The 23,195-nt window shown below is 42.7% G+C and overlaps 1 protein-coding gene across 6 annotated transcripts; it reads right to left on the bottom strand.

Moving 5' to 3' along the window:
• Positions 1–629: 629 nt before the first annotated feature.
• Positions 630–22,266, bottom strand: LOC124118096 (amine oxidase [flavin-containing] B-like). Of its 6 annotated transcripts, none has more exons than XM_048390684.1 (14): positions 21,530–22,266; positions 20,966–21,033; positions 18,095–18,189; positions 16,133–16,270; positions 15,701–15,805; positions 14,336–14,427; positions 13,133–13,274; positions 12,369–12,518; positions 11,663–11,822; positions 10,195–10,339; positions 9,353–9,410; positions 8,973–9,070; positions 4,278–4,389; positions 630–2,928 (listed from the first exon to the last, which is right to left on the bottom strand). In XM_048390684.1, exons 1-14 carry the CDS (start codon positions 21,565–21,567, stop codon positions 2,737–2,739), a joined length of 1,593 nt encoding a protein of 530 aa, XP_048246641.1. In that variant the 5' UTR covers positions 21,568–22,266; the 3' UTR covers positions 630–2,736. The 6 variants fall into 6 exon arrangements, with proteins under 6 accessions (XP_048246641.1, XP_048246639.1, XP_048246644.1 ...); XM_048390682.1 differs by having other exon boundaries at positions 20,966–21,066; XM_048390687.1 differs by having other exon boundaries at positions 22,055–22,265.
• Between the last annotated feature and the right edge of the window lie 929 nt (positions 22,267–23,195).

Consider the following 23,195-nt stretch of genomic DNA (forward strand, 5'->3'; position numbering starts at 1 on the left):
GAATCTTGCATGAAGTGTTTATAAACTGTCTAGATCTACTTCACATACAGTGTTGTTGAAGTTGCCTATTTGTTGTTGTGGGAAGCAGTTTCAAACTGGACGCAAAAATAGCACTCTTGCACTCTCACAACATGCTTGGATGCAAATGATTTACATTGCTTGTCCTGCGTGTTGTGAAACAAATATGGCTGTTCTAAGTGAATGCCACAGATAACTGACAATTGTATTCTGGTAAGAAACACAAATCAAAGTCCAGAGTGTGTGTCGGTAGGATTGATTTTCTTCATTCAAAAATTAAAATCCCCATTAAAATTGGCTGAGGCTTCTGAGCATGTGCATTGTTGTGACAGCCATTACATTCTAGGGAATCAAGTGAAGCCTGGCAAACCCAAACTGTATTACTGATAGTCCCTGCACCCAAAACAACAGAATCTGGTAAATCCATTTGGTTTTGAGGTGAATTGAACAAATATTTGTGTTACTTGTTCAAGAAAACCAGTGTGCCAATTGTAGATCCGCATGGCGGATTTGTGCAAAGCGTGCACACCAGTTTTTCGTGTTTATACCTCCATAAATATAAGAACATATTAAAGTCAATTCTTATAAATAAACAGGTCAACAATTCCAACTTCAGAGACTGCTCATTTATTCATCAACACATGAAACAATACCAAATCAGTTACATCGTTAAGTGCACCAATTCTATTATCAGCAAATCAGAAAACAGACAAGTCCATAAGTGGGCGTGGCGTAAATTGCTTTCTGTTTTTATAAACACTTACCCTGGTATGCAGAACCTTGGGCTTGGTCAACAAATCAAATGCCATGGAAACACTTACAATTTATATATTTCAGTAATTTACTTAATAGAAATATGTAGACTTCATTGTAGGAAGATATCTGCAATACACACAGATGTTAGTATATTGAATTTCAATGATAATTTTTGAATTAAAGTGGCCTTAACCTTCACAAAGGTCAAAGGTTTTTCAATTGTTGGCTTTGACTGGGAAGTCATGTGTTCCTTGTTAAATGTCAGTTTGGGGTTAAAAGTACTTTCATAAAACATTAAAAATAAACAAATCATATGCCAGAACAATAACTTTCATTGGGCAAAAGCGAAACAGGTTGTGCGATCTGAAGACCGTTACAACGTTAGTAGATAAAAGATTTCATAAACTGGTTCGAAAAAATACAATTTCAAGGTCAATTTACTCGCAAGTTGGAGGGTGTGCGCATAACATTCTTCTATTTTGACAGAACATGAAATCATTTCGTCTGAAATATTAATTTTCTTGAATGAAATGAACTGATAAAATGACATATATAATAAATATATTTTTGGTACATTCTGATTGAATCATACTGTTCAGTATGACGGGAAGGCTTTGTCTAGTTTTCAAGACAAATTAACTTTTAGTTTTCTTCGATGGCAGTGCACTTCCTTTAGACATGAAAGCCTCAAAAGCATTGATAGCTTTATGTGTGGCCTCCGAAATAATTTCCTTTTCCCTTGTAAACTCTGGATCCTTCAGGCAAACAAATTACACTGACTTCACACTGAACGTGCAGAGCCACAGGAGAATACTGCTGGCACCAACAGTCATTTTTTGCACGGTAGGTGGTCGCATTTGGCAAATTTAAGTGCAAGCATACTTGCTGTTAACCCTGTCATTTTGATATCGTGTTCTTGACCACTGGTGTCGTACGTTAAAAACAATGATTTTTGAATGTCCAGTGTTGTATGTCGCTAAATATAATTAGGGTTGGCACAAAATTCTAGGGTCTGTTGGGAAACCGGAAACACACATATTTGTTTTGTGGCCTGAAGTTGACAAAGTTTGATATTCAACTGATTACAAACACCCTCATTCTACTAAATGCCATGACAACAATAAAACAATAAAATTTAACTTCATTGTAACATGTCGTAAAGAAGGATATTATGAACATCCTCTGAAAATTTGAAAAACATACAATGATACATTCAATGGTATATGGTAAGAAGAGTTTGGCGGGACGGCCTTCATATTCAGAAAGTGTAGCTGGTCATGACAAAATGTTTGTTTACCTGCGGACTAGTTATGTGAAAATAACATTGACATAATAGAAGAAACGATTTCAGGTTTCATTGCTAACAGGGGGATGGATAGACACGATGGATAAAACACATTGAGGATGTCAAGGTAACAAAAAAACATATAAGAAAATATTTTCCATAGATTTTTTCATTTTGTTTTGAAGGTGAGTGGGTGGGGGTTGGGGGTTGGGGTGTTCAGAGCAGTATATCCCAGCATCTGAAGATAGCCTCACCTCTCACTAAGCTCTATCACAGCATCTGCAGAATGATAGCCACACCTCTCACTAAGCCCTATCCAAGCATCTGCAGAATGATGACCCCATCCTCCACTGATCCCTGTCCCAGCATCTGCAGAATGATGACCCCCATCCTCCACTGATCCCTGTCCCAGCATCTGCAGAATGATGACCCCATCCTCCACTGATCCCTGTCCCAGCATCTGCAGAATGATGACCCCATCCTCCACTGATCCCTGTCCCAGCATCTGCAGAATGATGACCCCATCCTCCACTGATCCCTGTCCCAGTATCTGCAGAATGATGACCCCCATCCTCCACTGATCCCTGTCCCAGCATCTGCAGAATGATGACCCCATCCCCCACTGATCCCTGTCCCAGCATCTGCAGAATGATAGCCATAACTCTCACTAAGCCCTATCACAGCATCTGCAGAATGATAGCCCCTACCCCAACACAGCCAGCCAGCATGACACTGGTGACCACTGCAGTGACAGATGGCATGTTCTGCTCTACCCAGGAGGTCGGGAGGGGCGTTGCAGGGAAGTCCTCTGATTCTGGTTCATCTTGCATAATCTCTGATTCCTTAATCTTTCCCTCAGCAAAAAGCACCTGCAAATAAAGATTTCTGTTTCATGATGTAAACACATTTGCAACAGTGGGTTTCCCCAAGCCACTTAAAACTGAGGGTCATTATGACACAATGGAAAAATAATATTGCATATTTTCTCCTTAGACTGCATCAAATATGCAGGTTTTCTGCGTTAGGGCAAACCCTGTTAAAGTATGTGTACAATTAACATCAGTTATATTAGGGATGAATTTCACACACGTCTACTCCAGTGACCAACTATTCCACACCTGTGACCCTCATGTCTACACTTGTGACCCCCATGTCTACACAAGTGACCCCCATGTCTACACTTCTGACCCCCATGTCTACACTTGTGACCCTCATGTCTACACCAGTGACCCCTATGTCTACACCAGTGACCCCCATGTCTACACAAGTGACCCCCATGTTTACACCTGTGACCCCCATGTCTACATCTGTGACCCCCATGTCTACACAAGTGACCCCCCATGTTTACACCTGTGACCCCCATGTCTACATCTGTGATCCGCATGTCTACACCTGTGACCCGCATGTCTACACTTGTGACCCCAATGTGTACACCTGTGACCCCAATGTGTACACCAGTGACCCCTATGTCTACACCTGTGACCCCCATGTCTACACAAGTGACCCCCATGTTTACACCTGTGACCCCCATGTCTACATCTGTGATCCGCATGTCTACACCTGTGACCCGCATGTCTACACTTGTGACCCCAATGTGTACACCTGTGACCCCAATGTGTACACCAGTGACCCCCATGTCTACACAAGTGACCCCCATGTCTACACAAGTGACCCCCATGTCTACACCTGTGACCCCAATGTCTACACACGTGACCCCCATGTCTACACCTGTGACCCCCATGTCTACACCTGTGACCCCCATGTCTACACCCGTGACCCCAATGTGTACACCTGTGACCCCCATGTCTACACCTGTGACCCCAATGTGTACACCTGTGACCCCAATGTCTACACACGTGACCCCCATGTCTACACCCGTGACCCCAATGTCTACACCTGTGACCCCCATGTCTACACCTGTGACCCCAATGTCTACACACGTGACCCCCATGTCTACACCCGTGACCCCAATGTCTACACCTGTGACCCCCATGTCTACACCTGTGACCCCCATGTCTACACCCGTGACCCCAATGTCTACACCTGTGACCCCCATGTCTACACCTGTGACCCCAATGTGTACACCTGTGACCCCAATGTCTACACACGTGACCCCCATGTCTACACCTGTGACCCCCATGTCTACACTTGTGACCCCCATGTCTACACCCGTGACCCCAATGTGTACACCTGTGACCCCCATGTCTCTGTCTCCCACCTCTCTGGCTGCCCTCTCCCCGGCCTGGATCGCTCCATCCATGTATCCTGTCCATTCTGTGGCTGTTTCTGTTCCAGCAAAATACAGGCGATGGTGTGGCTTCCTCATCTCACTGAAGAAAACATTGCCCCGTGTGTATCTTAAATAACTCAACAAAGTAACAATGACAATCATCCTGACTTAACGAAACGACACAACACAGTAATCTCAATACAGGTGTGATCAGGCAGGTCTTGTACTTGAACATATTCCACATTGGAACCTTAATAATGAATATATGTTAGCAGTGCACTTGTTTCATGCAAAATGTCAGAGCATGGCACAATGCAAGGTATCAAGTGTCAAGTTAAAGACTTGTAGACCCCTGTATAATGAACAAGCACAGTCCCCTGTATACTAAACTAGCACAGTCTCCTGAACACTAATCTAGCACAATCTCCTGTATACTAAACTAGCACAGTCCCCTGTATACTAAACTAGAACAGTCCTCTGTGTACTAAACTAGCACAGTCCCCTGTGTACTAAACTAGAACAGTCCTCTGTGTACTAAACTAGCACAGTCCCCAGTATACTGAACTAGCACAGTCCCCCGTATACTGAACTAGCACAGTCCCCTGTATACTGAACTAGCACAGTCTCCTGTACACTTAACTAGCACAGTCTCCTGTATACTAAACTAGCACAGTCTCCTGTATACTAAACTAGCACAGTCTCCTGTATACTAAACTAGCACAGTCCCCTGTATACTAAACTAGCACAGTCCCCTGTATACTAAGCTAGCACAGTCCCCTGAATACTAAACTAGCACAGTCCCCTGTATACTAAACTAGCACAGTCTCCTGTATACTTAACTAGCACAGTCTCCTGTATACTGAACTAGCACAGTCCCCTGTATACTAAACTAGCACAGTCCCCTGTGTACTAAACTAGCACAGTCCCCTGTATACTAAACTAGCACAGTCCCCTGTATACTAAACTAGCACAGTCCCCTGTGTACTAAACTAGCACAGTCCCCTGTATACTAAACTAGCACAGTGCCATGTCAACTAAACTAGCACAGTCCCCTGTATACTAAGCTAGCACAGTCCCCTGTATACTAAACTAGCACAGTCCCCTGTATACTACACTAGCACAGTCCCATGTATACTAAACTAGCACAGTGCCATGTCAACTAAACTAGCACAGTCCCCTGTATACTAAGCTAGCACAGTCCCCTGTATACTAAACTAGCACAGTCCCCTGTATACTACACTAGCACAGTCCCATGTATACTACACTAGCACAGTCCCCTGTATACTAAACTAGCACAGTCCCCTGTATACTAAACTAGCACAGTCCCCTGTATACTAAACTAGCACAGTCCCCTGTATACTAAACTAGCACAGTCCCCTGTATATTAAACTAGCACAGTCCCATGTATACTAAACTAGCACAGTCCCATGTATACTGAACTAGCACAGTCTCCTGTATACTAAACTAGCACAGTCTCCTGTGTACTAAACTAGCACAGTCTCCTGTATACTAAACTAGCACAGTCTCCTGTGTACTAAACTAGAACAGTCCCCTGTATACTAAACTAGAACAGTCCTCTGTAAACTAAACTAGCACAGTCCCCTGTATACTAAACTAGCACAGTCCCCTGTATATTAAACTAGCACAGTCCCCTGTATACTAAACTAGCACAGTCCCCTGTATACTAAACTAGCACAGTCTCCTGTATACTAAACTAGCCCAGTCCCCTGTATACTAATCTAGCCCAGTCCGCTGTATACTAAACTAGCACAGTCCCCTGTATACTAAACTAGCACAGTCCCCTGTATACTAAACTAGCACAGTCCCCAGTATACTAAACTAGCCCAGTCTCCTGTATACTAACTTAGCACAGTCCCCTGTGTACTAAACTAGCACAGTCCCCTGTATACTAAGTTAGCACAGTCCCCTGAATACTAAACTTGCACAGTCCCCTGTGTACTAAACTAGCACAGTATCCTGTATACTAAACTAGCACAGTCCCCTGTGTACTAAACTAGCACAGTCCCCTGTGTACTAAACTAAAACAAGTCCCCTGTATACTAAGTTAGCACAGTCCCCTGAATACTAAACTTGCACAGTCCCCTGTGTACTAAACTAGCACAGTATCCTGTAAACTAAACTAGCACAGTCTCCTGTATACTAAACTAGCACAGTCCCCTGTGTACTAAACTAGCACAGTCCCCTGTATACTAAGTTAGCACAGTCCCCTGAATACTAAACCTGCACAGTCCCCTGTGTACTAAACTAGCAGAGTATCCTGTATACTAAACTAGCACAGTATCCTGTATACTAAACTAGCACAGTCTCCTGTATACTAAACTAGCACAGTCCCCTGTGTACTAAACTAGCACAGTCCCCTGTATACTAAGTTAGCACAGTCCCCTGAATACTAAACCTGCACAGTCCCCTGTGTACTAAACTAGCCCAGTCTCCTGTATACTAAACTAGCACAGTCTCCTGTATACTAAACTAGCACAGTCCCCTGTGTACTAAACTAGCACAGTCCCCTGTATACTAAGTTAGCACAGTCCCCTGTATACTAAGCTAGCACAGTCTCCTGTATACTAAGTTAGCACAGTCCCCTGTATACTAAGCTAGCACAGTCCCCTGTATACTAAACTAGCACAGTCCCATGTATACTAAACTAGCACAGTCCCCTGTATACTAAACTAGCACAGTCCCCTCGAACTAAACTAGCACAGTCACCTGTATACTAAGTTAGCACAGTCCCCTGTATACTAAGTTAGCACAGTCCCCTGTATACTAAGCTAGCACAGTCCCCTGTATACTAATCTAGCACAATCTCCTGTATACTAAACTAGCCCAGTCTCCTGTATACTAAACTAGCACAGTCCCCTGTATACTAAACTAGCACAGCCCCCTGTATACATACTAAACTAGCACAGTCCCCTGTATACTAAACTAGCACAGTCCCCTGTGTACTAAGCTAGCAGTCCACTGTATACTAAACTAGCACAGTCTCCTGTATACTAAACTTGCACAGTCCCCTGTATACTAACCTAGCACAGTCCCCTGTATACTAAACTAGCACAGTCCCCTGTATAATAAACTAGTACAGTCCCTTGTAAACAAAAGTAACAGTTTAGTCATAAGGACTAGTAGAAATCTGTCCTTTTTTAAGGATTTTGCTATTTGTTAGTTTCTACCGCTGTACAGTTCCCTCTATACCTTTCATAGTGTGAGAACACCGGTGGAGGGGCGAAAACATAGCACCCCCCTGAATACTGAACTAGCATAGTCTCAGCTTACATTCCATACAGTGTGAAACCCCACAGGAGCGGCAAAGACATAGCAGCCCCTGACTACTGAACTAGCATAGTCTCAGCTTACATTCCATACAGTGTGAAACCCCACAGGAGCGGCAAAGACATAGCAGCCCCTGACTACTGAACTAGCATAGTCTCAGCTTACATTCCATACAGTGTGAAACCCCACAGGAGCGGCAAAGACATAGCAGCCCCTGACTACTGAACTAGCATAGTCAAAACAAAATATTCCCTGAATACTGAAGCAAGGTTCACTCTAGGAACTTACTGAAATTGGGTCTTTATGTGAAAATATCAAATATTCCAGAGGTACGCCCATACAGCACAATTTCAAAATGCCCCATTGTATTTAAAAATGAGGGCTTTTTTTTAAATTTAGGGGCTAAAAGCACAAGTTCCCACCCTAGAATTATCCCTGGTGTAGTCTCATACAGCATACCTTCCATACAGTGTGAGAACCCTGGTGGAGAAGCAATGACAAAATATTCCCTGAATACTGAACTCGTGTAGTTTCATACAGCATACCTCCATACATTGTGAGAACCCTGGTGGAGAAGCAATGACAAAATGTTCCCTGAATACTGAACTCGTGTAGTGTCATACAGCATACCTCCATACATTGTGAGAACCCTGGTGGAGAAGCAATGACAAAATGTTCCCTGAATACTGAACTCGTGTAGTGTCATACAGCATACCTCCATACATTGTGAGAACCCTGGTGGAGAAGCAATGACAAAATGTTCCCTGAATACTGAACTCGTGTAGTGTCATACAGCATACCTCCATACATTGTGAGAACCCTGGTGGAGAAGCAATGACAAAATGTTCCCTGAATACTGAACTCGTGTAGTTTCATACAGCATACCTCCATACATTGTGAGAACCCTGGTGGAGAAGCAATGACAAAATGTTCCCTGAATACTGAACTCGTGTAGTGTCATACAGCATACCTCCATACATTGTGAGAACCCTGGTGGAGAAGCAATGACAAAATGTTCCCTGAATACTGAACTCGTGTAGTTTCATACAGCATACCTCCATACATTGTGAGAACCCTGGTGGAGAAGCAATGACAAAATATTCCCTGAATACTGAACTCGTGTAGTTTCATACAGCATACCTCCATACATTGTGAGAACCCTGGTGGAGAAGCAATGACAAAATGTTCCCTGAATACTGAACTCGTGTAGTGTCATACAGCATACCTCCATACATTGTGAGAACCCTGGTGGAGAAGCAATGACAAAATGTTCCCTGAATACTGAACTCGTGTAGTGTCATACAGCATACCTCCATACATTGTGAGAACCCTGGTGGAGAAGCAATGACAAAATGTTCCCTGAATACTGAACTCGTGTAGTTTCATACAGCATACCTTCCATACTGTGATAGTACTCCGGGGGGAAGGGTGACCGTGTAGCACCCCCCAGAATACTCATCCTCCATCCAGTTCTTCTCCACATACCCCACTGGCTGAAGAGAAATTGTTCAGCGTGGTAAAAAAAGTCCAATGATGAGTTTGGTTATTGTGTCACATGATTAAAACCAAATGTGTTCTTGTCTTTGTATCTTTGTTACTAATTAACTTAAAAAACTAAAAAGCTTAAATCAACTTCTTCACCTTAAGGGAAAACAAGAGAAACCCAAGGCGATACTTCGATTTTTATCAGAAATCAGAACCTAAAAAAATAATAATGGTATTGACCACTGACCATACATTTCATAAGGAACATTTACAAACATCTAACCTATTACCTCTAAAAATTTCTTGCATTTGAACATATCTGCAAACTGCTGACACAGTTTCTGCTTTCTGAAATGATGTATAACACCTGTATTATGTCATGATAATTTTTTTATTGAAATAAATCATTTAAAAAAACCTAATTGATCGCAGAATGTGGGGATTCCATGAGAGGACCATCTTCCCGAGGCAAGAGAGTTAACTGACTATAAAAGTTCAGTTTCCACCCTTGCCAAACTAGGTTGGTATTATGGAGTTAGGACTAACGAGTCTAGGGCACCGAATCGAAATCCGGTTCGAAAACTGTCAAGCAGATTTTCGGTCGATTGCGGGATTTGCACAGCATGTGTACCGCCAACTCGTTGTCAACAAATATTTTCCAAATCTTTCCAAGTTTTTAATCAAGGTGCTCACGTGATTTGATGCACTTAGCGATGTAAGACCTGTTTTATCACAATATTGATCTTGATTATCAATCAGATTGTCTTGACTTGGCGCTGCCATTTTGTTTGAAACAAATGCAAGTGATTCGAGAGGTGGAATTTGATTGGTCCATAGGAGGGTCAATAGGAGAGGCTTAGAAGGGACTTAACTCGTAACAGCCGCTGGTGGCGCTATAATCGAGCCCAGGAATTCCAGCCTAGTTCAGCAAGGCTGGAAACTGGACTTTTAAAGTCAGTTAACTCCCTTGCCTCAGGAAGATGTGAGAGGACATGTTTTCAGTACTGTGAACAGGTTGATTGTTTGACATTGTATTGCTGCTGGTTTCCTGGACGAGACTTGATTATTTACAGACAACTTTGATAGAGCTTGAATACAGCTGACTGACATAAAAGCACAGACGATGACCCACCTTGCTTCCTTTGTGAGTTGAGTGATGCTGCGACACTGGTCAGCCAGGATGAATGCCATGATGGCAGGGTGGGAGCCGTCTGGCTTCGTGTCATCGAAACATGTTGCAGATGGCCCAGTGTCACTCAAAGCTATACCACTAAGATCTGTAAAACCATACATCACCAGTGACAAACCACAGCAGTGCCACTTAGATCTGTACGTAACATCACACATCACCACAAGTGATGAACCACTTCTATGCCATGTATTGTGTCAAGTGCTCTGTGTGAATCTATCATCCCCCTAAGTTCCATGTATTGTGCCAAGTGCTCTGTGTGTACCTATTATCCCCTCAGTTCCATGTCTTGTGTCAAGTGCTCTGTGTGTACCTATTATCCCCTCAGTTCCATGTCTTGTGTCAAGTGCTGTGTGAACCTATTATCCCCTCAGTTCCATGTATTGTGTCAAGTGCTCTGTGTGTACCTATTATCCCCTCAGTTCCATGTCTTGTGTCAAGTGCTCTGTGTGTACCTATTATCCCCTCAGTTCCATGTCTTGTGTCAAGTGCTGTGTGAACCTATTATCCCCTCAGTTCCATGTATTGTGTCAAGTGCTCTGTGTGTACCTATTATCCCCTCAGTTCCATGTATTGTGTCAAGTGCTCTGTGTGAACCTATTATCCCCTCAGTTCCATGTCTTGTGTCAAGTGCTCTGTGTGAACCTATTATCCCCTCAGTTCCATGTATTGTGTCAAGTGCTCTGTGTGAACCTATTATCCCCTCAGTTCCATGTATTGTGTCAAGTGCTCTGTGTGAACCTATTATCCCCTCAGTTCCATGTCTTGTGTCAAGTGCTCTGTGTGAACCTATTATCCCCTCAGTTCCATGTATTGTGTCAAGTGCTCTGTGTGAACCTATTATCCCCTCACTTCCATGTATTGTGTCAAGTGCTCTGTGTGTACCTATTATCCCCATCAGTTCCATGTCTTGTGTCAAGTGCTCTGTGTGACCCTATTATCCCCTCAGTTCCATGTATTGTGTCAAGTGCTCTGTGTGAACCTATTATCCCCTCAGTTCCATGTATTGTGTCAAGTGCTCTGTGTGAACCTATTATCCCCTCACTTCCATGTATTGTGTCAAGTGCTCTGTGTGTACCTATTATCCCCATCAGTTCCATGTCTTGTGTCAAGTGCTCTGTGTGAACCTATTATCCCCCTAAGTTCCATGTATTGTGTCAAGTGCTCTGTGTGTACCTATTATCCCCCTAAGTTCCATGTATTGTGTCAAGTGCTCTATGTGTACCTATTATCCCCTCAGTTCCATGTCTTGTGTCAAGTGCTCTGTGTGTACCTATTATCCCCACAGTTCCATGTATTGTGTCAAGTGCTCTGTGTGAACCTATTATCCACTCAGTTCCATGTCTTGTGTCAAGTGCTCTGTGTGAACCTATTATCCCCCTCAGTTCCAAGTCTTGTGTCAAGTTCTCACCGAGCTCCCTCCAGAACGGGGTGCTGTAGAACATGTTTGTCTTGATGATGGAGCCCATTGGGACGTGCTGTATCAGCTGGGCTTTGAGGCCAGGGAGTGGTGGGGAGAAGTGCACTCTGGACAGGAGCGGGAGTGGCATGGCGCTGATCACATACTGACACTGAAGTGTAGAGTGAATGAGTGAGTATGGTTTTACTCCGCTTTTAACAATATTCCAGCAATATCACGGCGGGGGACACCAGAAATGGGCTTCACACATTGTACCCATGTCGGGAATCGAATCCCAATGTGTTTATTAATCTTTCTGGTATTTCTTGTATTTAGACAGTTTGTAAGCTGGATAAAACCCTTCTTGACTTTGGTTGTAAATGTAAACACTCGGGAGGTGGGGATAGCAATTGTGCCTTCAGCCTGTGGGCTATTCCCTCTCTCTCATGTTTAGTTTTTCAACCAAAATCTTGTAGTCATGATTTATCCTTTTATACATTCCCGAAGGTCAAGAGCCAGTTCATCCCTGCACACTCTCATGAGTCCTTGTATAAGCGTCATGGCTGAGCACGATAATGTAACAGGAAAAATGTCAGTTTATTTCCCCTGCATTCCTTGTCAACAGTATAGTTTATAGAGCTTGGTACTTTTTGAATCATTGGTCTACGGGATATGATACAAAAAGGGATCTCTTGTGTATCAAGTGTAAGTCACTGACCTTGACGACTTTCCCATCTGGGCTGTTGACAACTACTCCTTTGTCGTCCTGTGTGACGCTTGTGACTGGGGAGCTGAGGTGAACGTCACCACCGAGCCGGTCACTCATCCTCTCAGACAACTGCTGGGAGCCTCCAACAATCTTCTTCTCCTGGGGAAATTAATACAAAGAGCTTAAACACTATAGTTCTTGGATACATTGGGAGACAGAAACTAGCACTCTACCTGAGCCCCATCAGTGATGAGAGACAACCTGTTGACACTGTGGCCGCTGTGGATAGAGGGGGATACTAGCACTCTACCTGAGCCCCATCAGTGATGAGAGACAACCTGTTGACAATGTGGCCGCTGTGGATGTAGGGGGATACTAACACTCTACCTGAGCCCCATCAGTGATGAGAGACAACCTGTTGACACTGTGGCCGCTGTGGATGGAGGGGGGATACTAACACTCTACCTGAGCCCTATCAGTGATGAGAGACAACCTGTTGACATTGTGGCCACTGTGGATGGAGGGGGATACTAACACTCTACCTGAGCCCTATCAGTGATGTGAGACAACCTGTTGACATTGTGGCCGCTGTGGATGGAGGGGGATACTAACACTCTACCTGAGCCCCATCAGTGATGAGAGACAACCTGTTGACATTGTGGCCGCTGTGGATGTAGGGGGATACTAACACTCTACCTGAGCCCCGTCAGTGATGAGAGACAACCTGTTGACATTGTGGCCGCTGTGGATGTAGGGGGATACTAACACTCTACCTGAGCCCCGTCAGTGATGAGAGACAACCTGTTGACATTGTGGCCGCTGTGGACATATTGAAGGAAGAACAGCAGGGACAATTCATGGGCCTCAGATGTAAAGACAGCGTTGACAAAGATCTTTATTATTCCTTTGACTTCACTGAAATTTTAAAGAAATTTAAAATAAAAACATGTGTCAGGCGACTAGAAAGTGCAATGCCAAGAAAATACTGAACACATTTATTTCTAAAAAGATTCACTCTGGTTGTAACAGTCCTGCACTGTTCACAATTCTATTTATGAGCTTTGTCAGTATGAAAACATGCTACATTTAATAATTTGGAGAGTGGATCACCTATTGCTATGACTTGATTCCCAAATTGAAACAATATGTTAACCCAAAAATCTGTACGTAAAAGAACTTAGTGTGAAACCAACAGACAACCAACAAGTGGTATATAATCAACAAATGTATTACAAATGAACTAGGTTAAATCGATACAATGACTGCACAGCAGTTACAATGGCAGTACAACATAGAGTGGTAGTGCAGTATTCAATGCTGATTGCAGTGGTCAGTATCAAATACAAAAGTCAGTGATAATAATATTTACAACCAGCGCAAGCTTCCGAGATGCCCAAGGCAGGGAATTGGGGTGATGAGTTATAAATATAGTAACTTCCTAAAAAACGCTTACATTAAACAGCACTACATTCCTGGCAACCAATCACTGTCAAAACAGAATGCAATGAGCTTCTACCAAATCTCAAAAGAAACAATGCAATACAGGCACAATAATTGGTTAACAGTGAGTGAGTGAGTGAGTTGGGTTTAACGCCGCTTTTAACAGTATTCCAGTTATATCACGGCGTGTCAGCTTAATGTGGGAGGAAAGCCCGAAGTGATGCAGGTCTCAGACGTTTACCACTTCGGTGAAACCCACGAGCACGGGTATGGTGCTGACAAATCTAGAAACATAATCGGGGCGAACCGGGATTCGAACCCACAATCATAGGTTTCTGGCGTGCCCAAGGGACGCAACTATGCACAGCGAATTGCGGCGCCTTAGACGACTGGTCCACCTGTGCCCCCTTATTGGTTGACAAAAAAATGCACAGCCATATAACACTACCTTCTGAACCTACACTTCCCAGAATCACCACAGGGAAATGTTAAAGCAAAATAAATAAACCTTTAAGAATAAGATACAATTAATTTACCGCGTCCAGCAGAGGGAGTTGATGAACTCCTGTACAGTCATGGAGTCCCACTCCTTGGCCTTGGCTGCCTTCCAGGGAGCAGCTAGGGGCACCTGCAAGCACCACACTTCAGTCTGGGTCACATCAATGTCACTTTCTCTTCCTTAGGTTTCCAACTGATATCAATAGGCTACAGATGGTCTTGAGAAAAGTGAAACTAAAGGCAGATTACTCTGATTGAATGAGACAAGATCCTCACAGCGGTATCCCAGTAGCAGGAGAGTAATGAAGGCCCCTGACACTGCAATGGAGCTCATTGGTCGATCTAGAGGGATGGGTGGAGGAGGGGTGAGGTGAGGTGAGGTTAGGTGAGGTGAAATTGGGTTTAACGTTGCGTCCAAGGTTATTGCACTTATAGAGCAACGTGCATGCACGTGTGTGTGTTTGTGTGGCTGCTTGTACTAGGTCCGGACTGATGCCGATTTATAGTGCTAACTCACTGAGATACCATGCCGCAGTTTAACATGAATACCCCACTCAGATACAATATACCGACTCCGAGCCGACCAGTCCTTGTTTTAGCCCCTTAATGCCGAGCGCCAGACAGGGTAACAACAAGTACCATCTTTTATCGTCTTTTGGTATGACGCGGCCGGGGATCGAACACCAGACCTTCCGCTCTCCAGGCGGACGCACTACCACTCGACCACGGAGGCGGTCAGAGGAGGGGTGCTGATGGTGCACACCACCATTTTTCAGACAGCTTACATGTTAGCTGCGCCCTCTGCAAAGTCACCTGGTGGCTTGGATATTATGTGACAACTACTTTTTCTTCAAAGTTCTAGATACGCCTTTGGAGCTTTGGAATGAGACACCAAGGGCAGGCAACTCTAGTCAAAGGGCATACAAATCTTAATAGAATATGTACCATGAAATGAAAATAAAATGCCAAGATGTTAAATAGAATGCTCATGTTCAAATCTGCTACACTACTGATTTTTCGTGATTTTTCAATTCCGAGCCAAAATCCCTGCTGAGAATATGTACTGCTAACTTTCAGATTTTTTGGTTAATTAGATCGTGTACACAAATACCATGCACCAAATCACTTTGAATCAATGGCACAAACGCCCCCTATATCTTGAGTGAGAATTGTTGATGGCTCGATATCCGCAACTATCAATGGTTCATTACAGTTTTTGAGAACAAATCAGTCATTGATAATTATCACAGTTTCTTATTAATTCTATTTTTTTCAGAAAACTTCATTTCACAGATATGCTCTTATCATGACTTTAAATTAAAAAAAAGTTATCTTACAAAATCACAAATTGTCAGTTAAACAAAATAAAGAAATAATCCAATAGCAATTGTAATGCTGTCTACCTGTTCAGCCATCTTGTCAATGGTTCTAATTGCATGATTGAGATCCAGATAGCTCACAGGATTTTTCAGAGATGGTATGTTTCCCTTAAAAGTTGACCAGGAACCCTGAAAATATATCAGAAGCACATTACTTGACACAGCTGTAGTATTAGTAGACTTCAGGAGCATATGCCTGGTCAGGCAGTCCCATGCAATGTTTCAAACAAATTAAAAAGTTCCATTCCGTCCATAAGTTTAATTTCTCTCTTTATTACAAAGGTCATGGTGAAATGTCGCATTATTCTCATTCTGATATAATCCAAAAAGTGTAGAAATTATGATCAATATTTTAATGATTGTTGTCATATTGACCAAGGGTTGCCTTTAGGTGACAGTATGATGAAAGGCACCAAAAGAGAGCCCATAAATATATATTCAAAAACCATCACTGACGTTTAGATACAGGACAGTCCTGTGGTCTTCGTTGACATTGTAGACTTGTAGTCCGAGTTCCTTGACCAGCCTGTACACTCTGTTCTGTGTGGGTCCAATGTAGGCCCCACCCACATCTACACTGCCATGTGCAGGGTGCTGCGAAGAATACAAGATATGTCCCTGCATTAAACTTAACCATCAATATCACCAACGTTGCAAACGAGAACACATTGTTGTATAATCAATCAAACTCCATACAAAATGTAAACCAACAAATTATCTTGTTATCTGCAACGTCCACTTCAGTAAAGTTAGAAATGTTAAAGTTATATCAAGGTGAACTGTAAATAATTGAATAAGGGCATAGCAAGCTAGTGGTTGATAGAATGAGCAGCCTCTCATGCAGGTAGACTATACACTAACAACCTAATCCTCATGTTGGTAAGTTCTTGGGGTAGCTTCCATACCCCTAGTATCCCACCAGGAGGAAAAATTATATGGTTTTCAATATCGGCACAGAAACGACATCTTGCACAGACAGACAGTGGATGTTTTACTACACCATGCAGAACGCATTGCGGGGAATAATAAAGTTGCCATGGAAACATATAATCAATGACAGATGGGAATTCGGTGAGCAGCAGTTATAGACACCATAGATAGGATCATCAATGCCACAATATAGCTTCATGGGCCTCATAATGCCATAGATAGGATCATCAATGCCACAATATAGCTTCATGGGCCTCATAATGTCATAGATAGGATCATCAATGCCACAACATAGCTTCATGGTCCTCATAATGCCATAGATAGGATCATCAATGCCACAATATAGCTTCATGGGCCTCATAATGTCATAGATAGGATCATCAATGCCACAATATAGCTTCATGGGCCTCATAATGCCATAGATAGGATCATCAATGCCACAATATAGCTTCATGGGCCTCATAATGCCATAGATAGGATCATCAATGCCACAATATAGCTTCATGGTCCTCATAATGTCATAGATAGGATCATCAATGCCACAATATAGCTTCATGGGCCTCATATTGCCATAGATAGGATCATCAATGTCACAATATAGCTTCATGGGCCTCATAATGCCATAGATAGGATCATCAATGTCACAATATAGCTTCATGGGCCTCATAATGCCATAGATAGGATCATCAATGCCACAATAGAGCTTCATGGGCCTCATAATGCCATAGATAGGATCATCAATGCCACAATATAGCTTCATGGGCTTCATAATACCATAGATAGGATCATCAATGCCACAATATAGCTTCATGGGCCTCATAATGTGATAGATAGGATCATCAATGCCACAATATAGCTTCATTGGCCTCATAATGCCATAGATAGGATCATCAGTGCCACAACATAGCTTCATGGGCCTCATAATGCCATAGATAGGATCATCAGTGCCACAATATAGCTTCATGGGCCTCATAATGTCATAGATAGGATCATCAATGCCACAATATAGCTTCATGGGCCTCATAATGCCATAGATAGGATCATCAATGCCACAATATAGCTTCATGGGCCTCATAATGTCATAGATAGGATCATCAATGCCACAATATAGCTTCATGGGCCTCATCATGCCATAGATAGGATCATCAATGCCACAATATAGCTTCATGGGCCTCATAATGTCATAGATAGGATCATCAGCGCCACAATATAGCTTCATGGGCCTCATAATGCCATAGATAGGATCATCAATGCCACAATATAGCTTCATGGGCCTCATAATGTCAGGTAAGAAGTAAAAACTGTAACAAGTGCACAAGGTACAAAGTGCGACAACAAAAGCTCACTGACCTGTTCTTATGTTAGCATGTTAAGTGAAATATTTATGATATGTTTAATAACTATGATTTATGTTCAGAGCTGAAAGACACAAAGATGGGCGAATACCAATGAAATGGAGACAAGACTACCATAGACCTATCTGCATACCCTGACTGTGTAGGTCCGTCCTCCAACACGATCCTGGGCTTCGAGGACAGCAACTCTCAATCCGGTCTTCTTGAGTAAACAGGCGGCACTCAAACCTTATCAAAAGGTGAACAGGATTTAGATATGCAACCACGTTAACTTGGATTCCTGGCGATCATCAAACACAATATCAAGTCAACCATAGTTTGAGACAAATGTGGAGATCTTATCAGTCTGTGTTGCCAAATTGGATTTTGCTTCGACAAAAAAGAGAAATCAAAATGATCGAGTTCAAAGACTTGACCGTATGTTAAATAATCATACTAACACATCTACCCTGCTTTCAATGTTGTAAACTGTAAGTGTAAGTCTGGAAAACTGTGAATGAATATTGGAAAACTGAGTGTAAATCTAGTAATCTGTGAATGCTACTCTTGTAAACTGTGAGTGTAAGTCTGGTAAAATGTGAGTGTAAGTCTGGTAAACTGTGAATGAATATTGGAAAACTGAGTGTAAAGCTAGTAATCTGTGAATGTAAGTCTTTTAACTGTAAGAGTAGGTCTTGTAAACTGTGAGTGTAAGTCTGATAAACTGTGAGTGTAAGTCTGGTAAACTGTGAGTGTAAGTCTGATAAACTGTGAGTGTAAGTCTGGTAAACTGTGAGTGTAAGCCTGATAAACTGTGAGTGTAAGTCTGGTCAACTGTGAGTGTAAGTCTGGTAAACTGTGAGTGTAAGTCTGATAAACTGTGAGTGTAAGTCTGGTAAACTGTAAGTGTAAGTCTTGTAAACTGTGATTGTAAGTCTGGTAAACTGTGAGTGTAAGTCTGGTAAACTGTGAGTGTAAGTCTGATAACCTGTGAGTGTAAGTCTAGTAAACTGCAAGTGTAAGTCTGGTAAACTGTGAATGAATATTGGAAAACTGAGTGTACGTCTGGTAAAATGTGAGTGTAGGTCTGGTAAACTGTGAATGAATATTGGAAAACTGAGTGTAAATCTGGTAATCTGTGAATGTAAGTCTTTTAACTGTAAGAGTAGGTCTTGTAAACTGTGAGTGTAAGTCTTGTAAACTGTGAGTGTAAGTCTGGTAAACTGTGAGTGTAAGTCTGGTAAACTGTGAGTGTAAGCCTGATAAACTGTGAGTGTAAGTCTGGTCAACTGTGAGTGTAAGTCTGGTTAACTGTGAGTGTAAGTCTTTTAACTGTAAGAGTAGGTCTAGTAAACTGTGAGTGTAAGTCTGGTACACTGTGAGTGTAAGTCTGGTACACTGTGAGTGTAAGTCTGATAAACTGTGAGTGTAAGTCTGGTCAACTGTGAGTGTAAGCCTGATAAACTGTGAGTGTAAGCCTGATAAACTGTGAGTGTAAGTCTGGTCAACTGTGAGTGTAAGTCTGGTAAACTGTGAGTGTAAGTCTGATAAACTGTGAGTGTAAGTCTGGTAAACTGTAAGTGTAAGTCTGGTAAACTGTGATTGTAAGTCTGGTAAACTGTGAGTGTAAGTCTGGTAAACTGTGAGTGTAAGTCTGGTAAACTGTGAGTGTAAGTCTAGTAAACTGTGAGTGTAAGTCTTGTAACCTGTGAGTGTAAGCCTGATAAACTGTGAGTGTAAGTCTAGTAAACTGTGAGTGTAAGTCTGGTAAACTGTGAGTGTAAGTCTAGTAAACTGTGAGTGTAAGTCTGGTAAACTGTGAGTGTAAGTCTGGTAAACTGTGAGTGTAAGTCTGGTAAACTGTGAGTGTAAGTCTAGTAAACTGTGAGTGTTAGTCTAGTAAACTGTGAGTGTAAGTCTGGTAACCTGTGAGTGTAAGTCTGGTAAACTGTGAGTGTAAGTCCGGTAAACTATGAGAGTCTGCCACTCTTAATTGTCTCCCATGCAATTTCAACACATAAATAATACAAATACATATTTTCAAACAATGAGAATGAATGTTGGAGTAAATGAGAGGCATCATATTCCTGCTACACACATGTTGATGAGATCCAGTGAACTGATCAGTGTTGTTATGACAACATTCTTTATCAAATATGTGTCAATGATATCAGGCATGTTACAGGTACATATCATACCCCATGTAAACACTCGACCCCCATATCAGCCCCCTGGCCTTCAGCCACCAAGCTGATAGGGCATCTCGGGTTGATATGTGGAATGTAGGGCTGGGCCAGGGAACTCAGGTCGGGTGGGTACCGGTACTGAGTATGACCCGGGTACGTATGTGATATATTATATTAGTCACGTTATATATTGTTTAATGACAAAAATTATCTTGAACACCATGGTTACACTACAAGTCACTAATGTTTGCATTTATTTCTGACTTTATGTATGCATTCCTTCTGACTTTATGTTTCATAAACGATAAAACTTCAGTCAACTTTGGTGTATGCATGACCAGATCCTTTTAGACAAGTATTTAAATACATTTTGCCAGGGCTACGGTCAAACTGTTCCTAATGGGATAGTTTGTGCCTATCTCTTGAGACCCTCAGCGGGACCTGGGTCAGGCCGTTATAAGGGGGATGGGTACCCGGGTAGTAAATTTGGACTCATCCAAGCCCTGCCATGGTGGTATGATATGTAACGTGCCATGTAAGTACCTCCATGTACCAGTCAAGTCACAGAATCTGACCACCAGAACAGAGCATGTCTAATATTTTGGATAGAAGAGAGCTGGAAAACCTTAGAGTGAGTGAGTGAGTATGGTTTTACGCCGCTTTTAGCAATATTCCAGCAATATCAGGGCGGGGGACACCAGAAATGGGCTTCACACATTGTACCCATGTCGGGAATGGAACCCGGGTTTTCGGCGTGACGAGCGATCGCCTTAACCACTAGGCTACCCGACCGCCCCGGAAAACCTACAAAGTGACATGAAGAGCCGAGTTGTACTCACCACTGATACCAGCGCCTATGACTGCAACATCTACCTGAATGTCGTCCATCTTCAGATGCATGAGGAAGCTGATGGTGTGTATGTTCCAGAGGTAGGAGAGACTTTATCAATAATAAATAATGACATTCATTCTATCATTCATATCAGTAATGTTGTTTGACAAAACATAAGATATGCATCAATGTACTTTTTGCATACATGAAATCTGAGTAATACCCAGAAAGCTGAAATGCAAGTGACTGTAATTCCTGCTGTAGCAGGGCGTGGAGTCATCCCACAGATGACATCCTTACCTTGTCAGCTTGCTGAAGGGTTTAACCTCCTTGGTCATGTGGACAAGGCGTCCGACTTCGGATCAGAAGCTTCGTGGTTCAAATCCCATCATGGGACTCAGACATTTTATGGCCGCTACATTGGCACCCAACGTGGGGCTGAGCATGCATGTTCATATTAAATTTGAGCAAAATAAGCCTCAGTACCCTACAAAGCGGCCCGGGACGTGCCTTCTGTTTACGAGGGAGTATGTAGCAGGGCATGGAGTCATCCCACAGATGACATCCTTACCTTGTCAGCTTGCTGAAGGGGTTAACCTCTTTAGTCATGTGGACAAGTTGTCCAACCTCGGATCAGAAGGTCCGTCGCGGTTCAAATCCCATCACGGGACTCTGAAATTTTATGGCCGCTACACTGCCATGACTGCAACATCGTAACAATATGTTGGCCAACTTTTGCGTTTTTGCGAAATGACAGACACTGGTCGCTATAATGCATGTATCATTTGTTTTAGTGACACTATGTCAGTTATTGAGTTAACACTGGCAGTACGCATCACAGCGCAGGGAGGTAAAGCAAACGTCACAACAAACAACAAATGTTATGTTTTTTTTTAAATATTCCCTAATGCACACAGGCACGTGACGCAAAATATTGAAATACATGTTGAAACACCGGAGCCTTATATAAATAGTCATTATAGTATACTATATGCAGTTGATATTTGTTCGGTACTTTGCAAATTGCTATAAGCACTATCATGGCCTTGTGGTCATTTGTAAATACTTCTTCAGATACGCAGGGCATATTACATACAGGTAGGTCGCGAAGGAACCCAATATCTATCAATGACATGTGTATGTCTTGTTGTTATTTCAACGAGTAAAGTGAATACTTCTCTTGTTTACATTTTCATGCGGGACACCTTTACCAAAGGGAGGTAATCCAATAAAAGCCAGTGGTTGACAACCACTCAAGGGTTCGGGCTGAAACGGCAACTCAGCAAAACGTCACCAATTTCATCGGTTAATTCATCACCATTAATCTCACGTGTGAAGTGAGGTGAGGTGAAATTGGGTTTAACGTCGCGTCCAAGATTATTGCACTTATATAGCGACGTGCATGCACGTGTATGTGTGTGTGTGTGGCTGCTTGTACTAGTCCGGACTGATGCCGATTTATAGTGCTAGCTCACTGAGATACCATGCCGCAGTTTTAACATGAATACCCCACTCAGACACAGTATACTGACACCGAGCCGACCAGTCCTTGTTTTAGCCCCTTAATGCCGAGCGCCAGACAGGGTAACAACAAGTAAAATCTTTTAACGTCTTTTTGTATGACGCGGCCCGGGATCGAACCCTGGACCTTAAAAATTCCGCTCTCCGGGCGGACGCTCTACCACGGAGGCGGTAATCTCACGTGTGACTGCACAATAATTCTTGTCATCCTGACACATTGGCTATACACCACTGGACCATGAACAGCAGAGAGTTGCGTGAGGGTGTAACACTTCGATACATTGTGAAGAATTGTGATTTGACAGCATCCTGTCATGCATCGAATTTCTTCACAAAACGGCACCACATTTCGTTGGAGAATGACTAAAAAGCACCATATTTAAGGGGCGACTGACGGGATCGGGTGGTCAGGTTCGCTGACTTGGTTGATGCATGTCATCGTATACCATTTGCGTGGGTCGATGCTCATGATGTCAATCACTGGATTGTCTGGTCCAGACTCGATTATTTACAGACCGCCGTCATATAGCTGAAATTCAGACATACATTGATAAACACGTTCTGTTCTTATTTGGAAAACACACGTGAAGAACCGAGATAGAAGGGGTCTTTAACATCATGCTTGTCAACAGGCGATAAGCAGGATCAGGTGGTCAGGCTTGCTGGCTTGGTTGAACCAAAAGTGACAACAGTTTAAACAATTTTTTTTTAATAAC

Source organism: Haliotis rufescens, unplaced genomic scaffold (assembly GCF_023055435.1).
Source record: "Haliotis rufescens isolate VD_foot unplaced genomic scaffold, xgHalRufe1.0.p SCAF_9, whole genome shotgun sequence".
In the NCBI taxonomy this organism is placed as follows: Eukaryota; Metazoa; Mollusca; class Gastropoda; order Lepetellida; family Haliotidae; genus Haliotis; species Haliotis rufescens.

Excerpts from the sequence above, each read along its gene's own strand:
- LOC124118096 (XM_048390682.1), bottom strand. The coding sequence starts at position 21,567 with ATGACTAAAGAGGTTAACCCCTTCAGCAAGCTGACAAG. Across the intron at positions 15,806-16,132 it reads GGACTGTCCTGTATCTAAAC|GGTTCCTGGTCAACTTTTAA; the intron begins GTCAGTGATGGT and ends ATATATTTTCAG. Across the intron at positions 10,340-11,662 it reads CCCGTTCTGGAGGGAGCTCG|ATCTTAGTGGTATAGCTTTG; the intron begins GTGAGAACTTGA and ends ATGGTTTTACAG.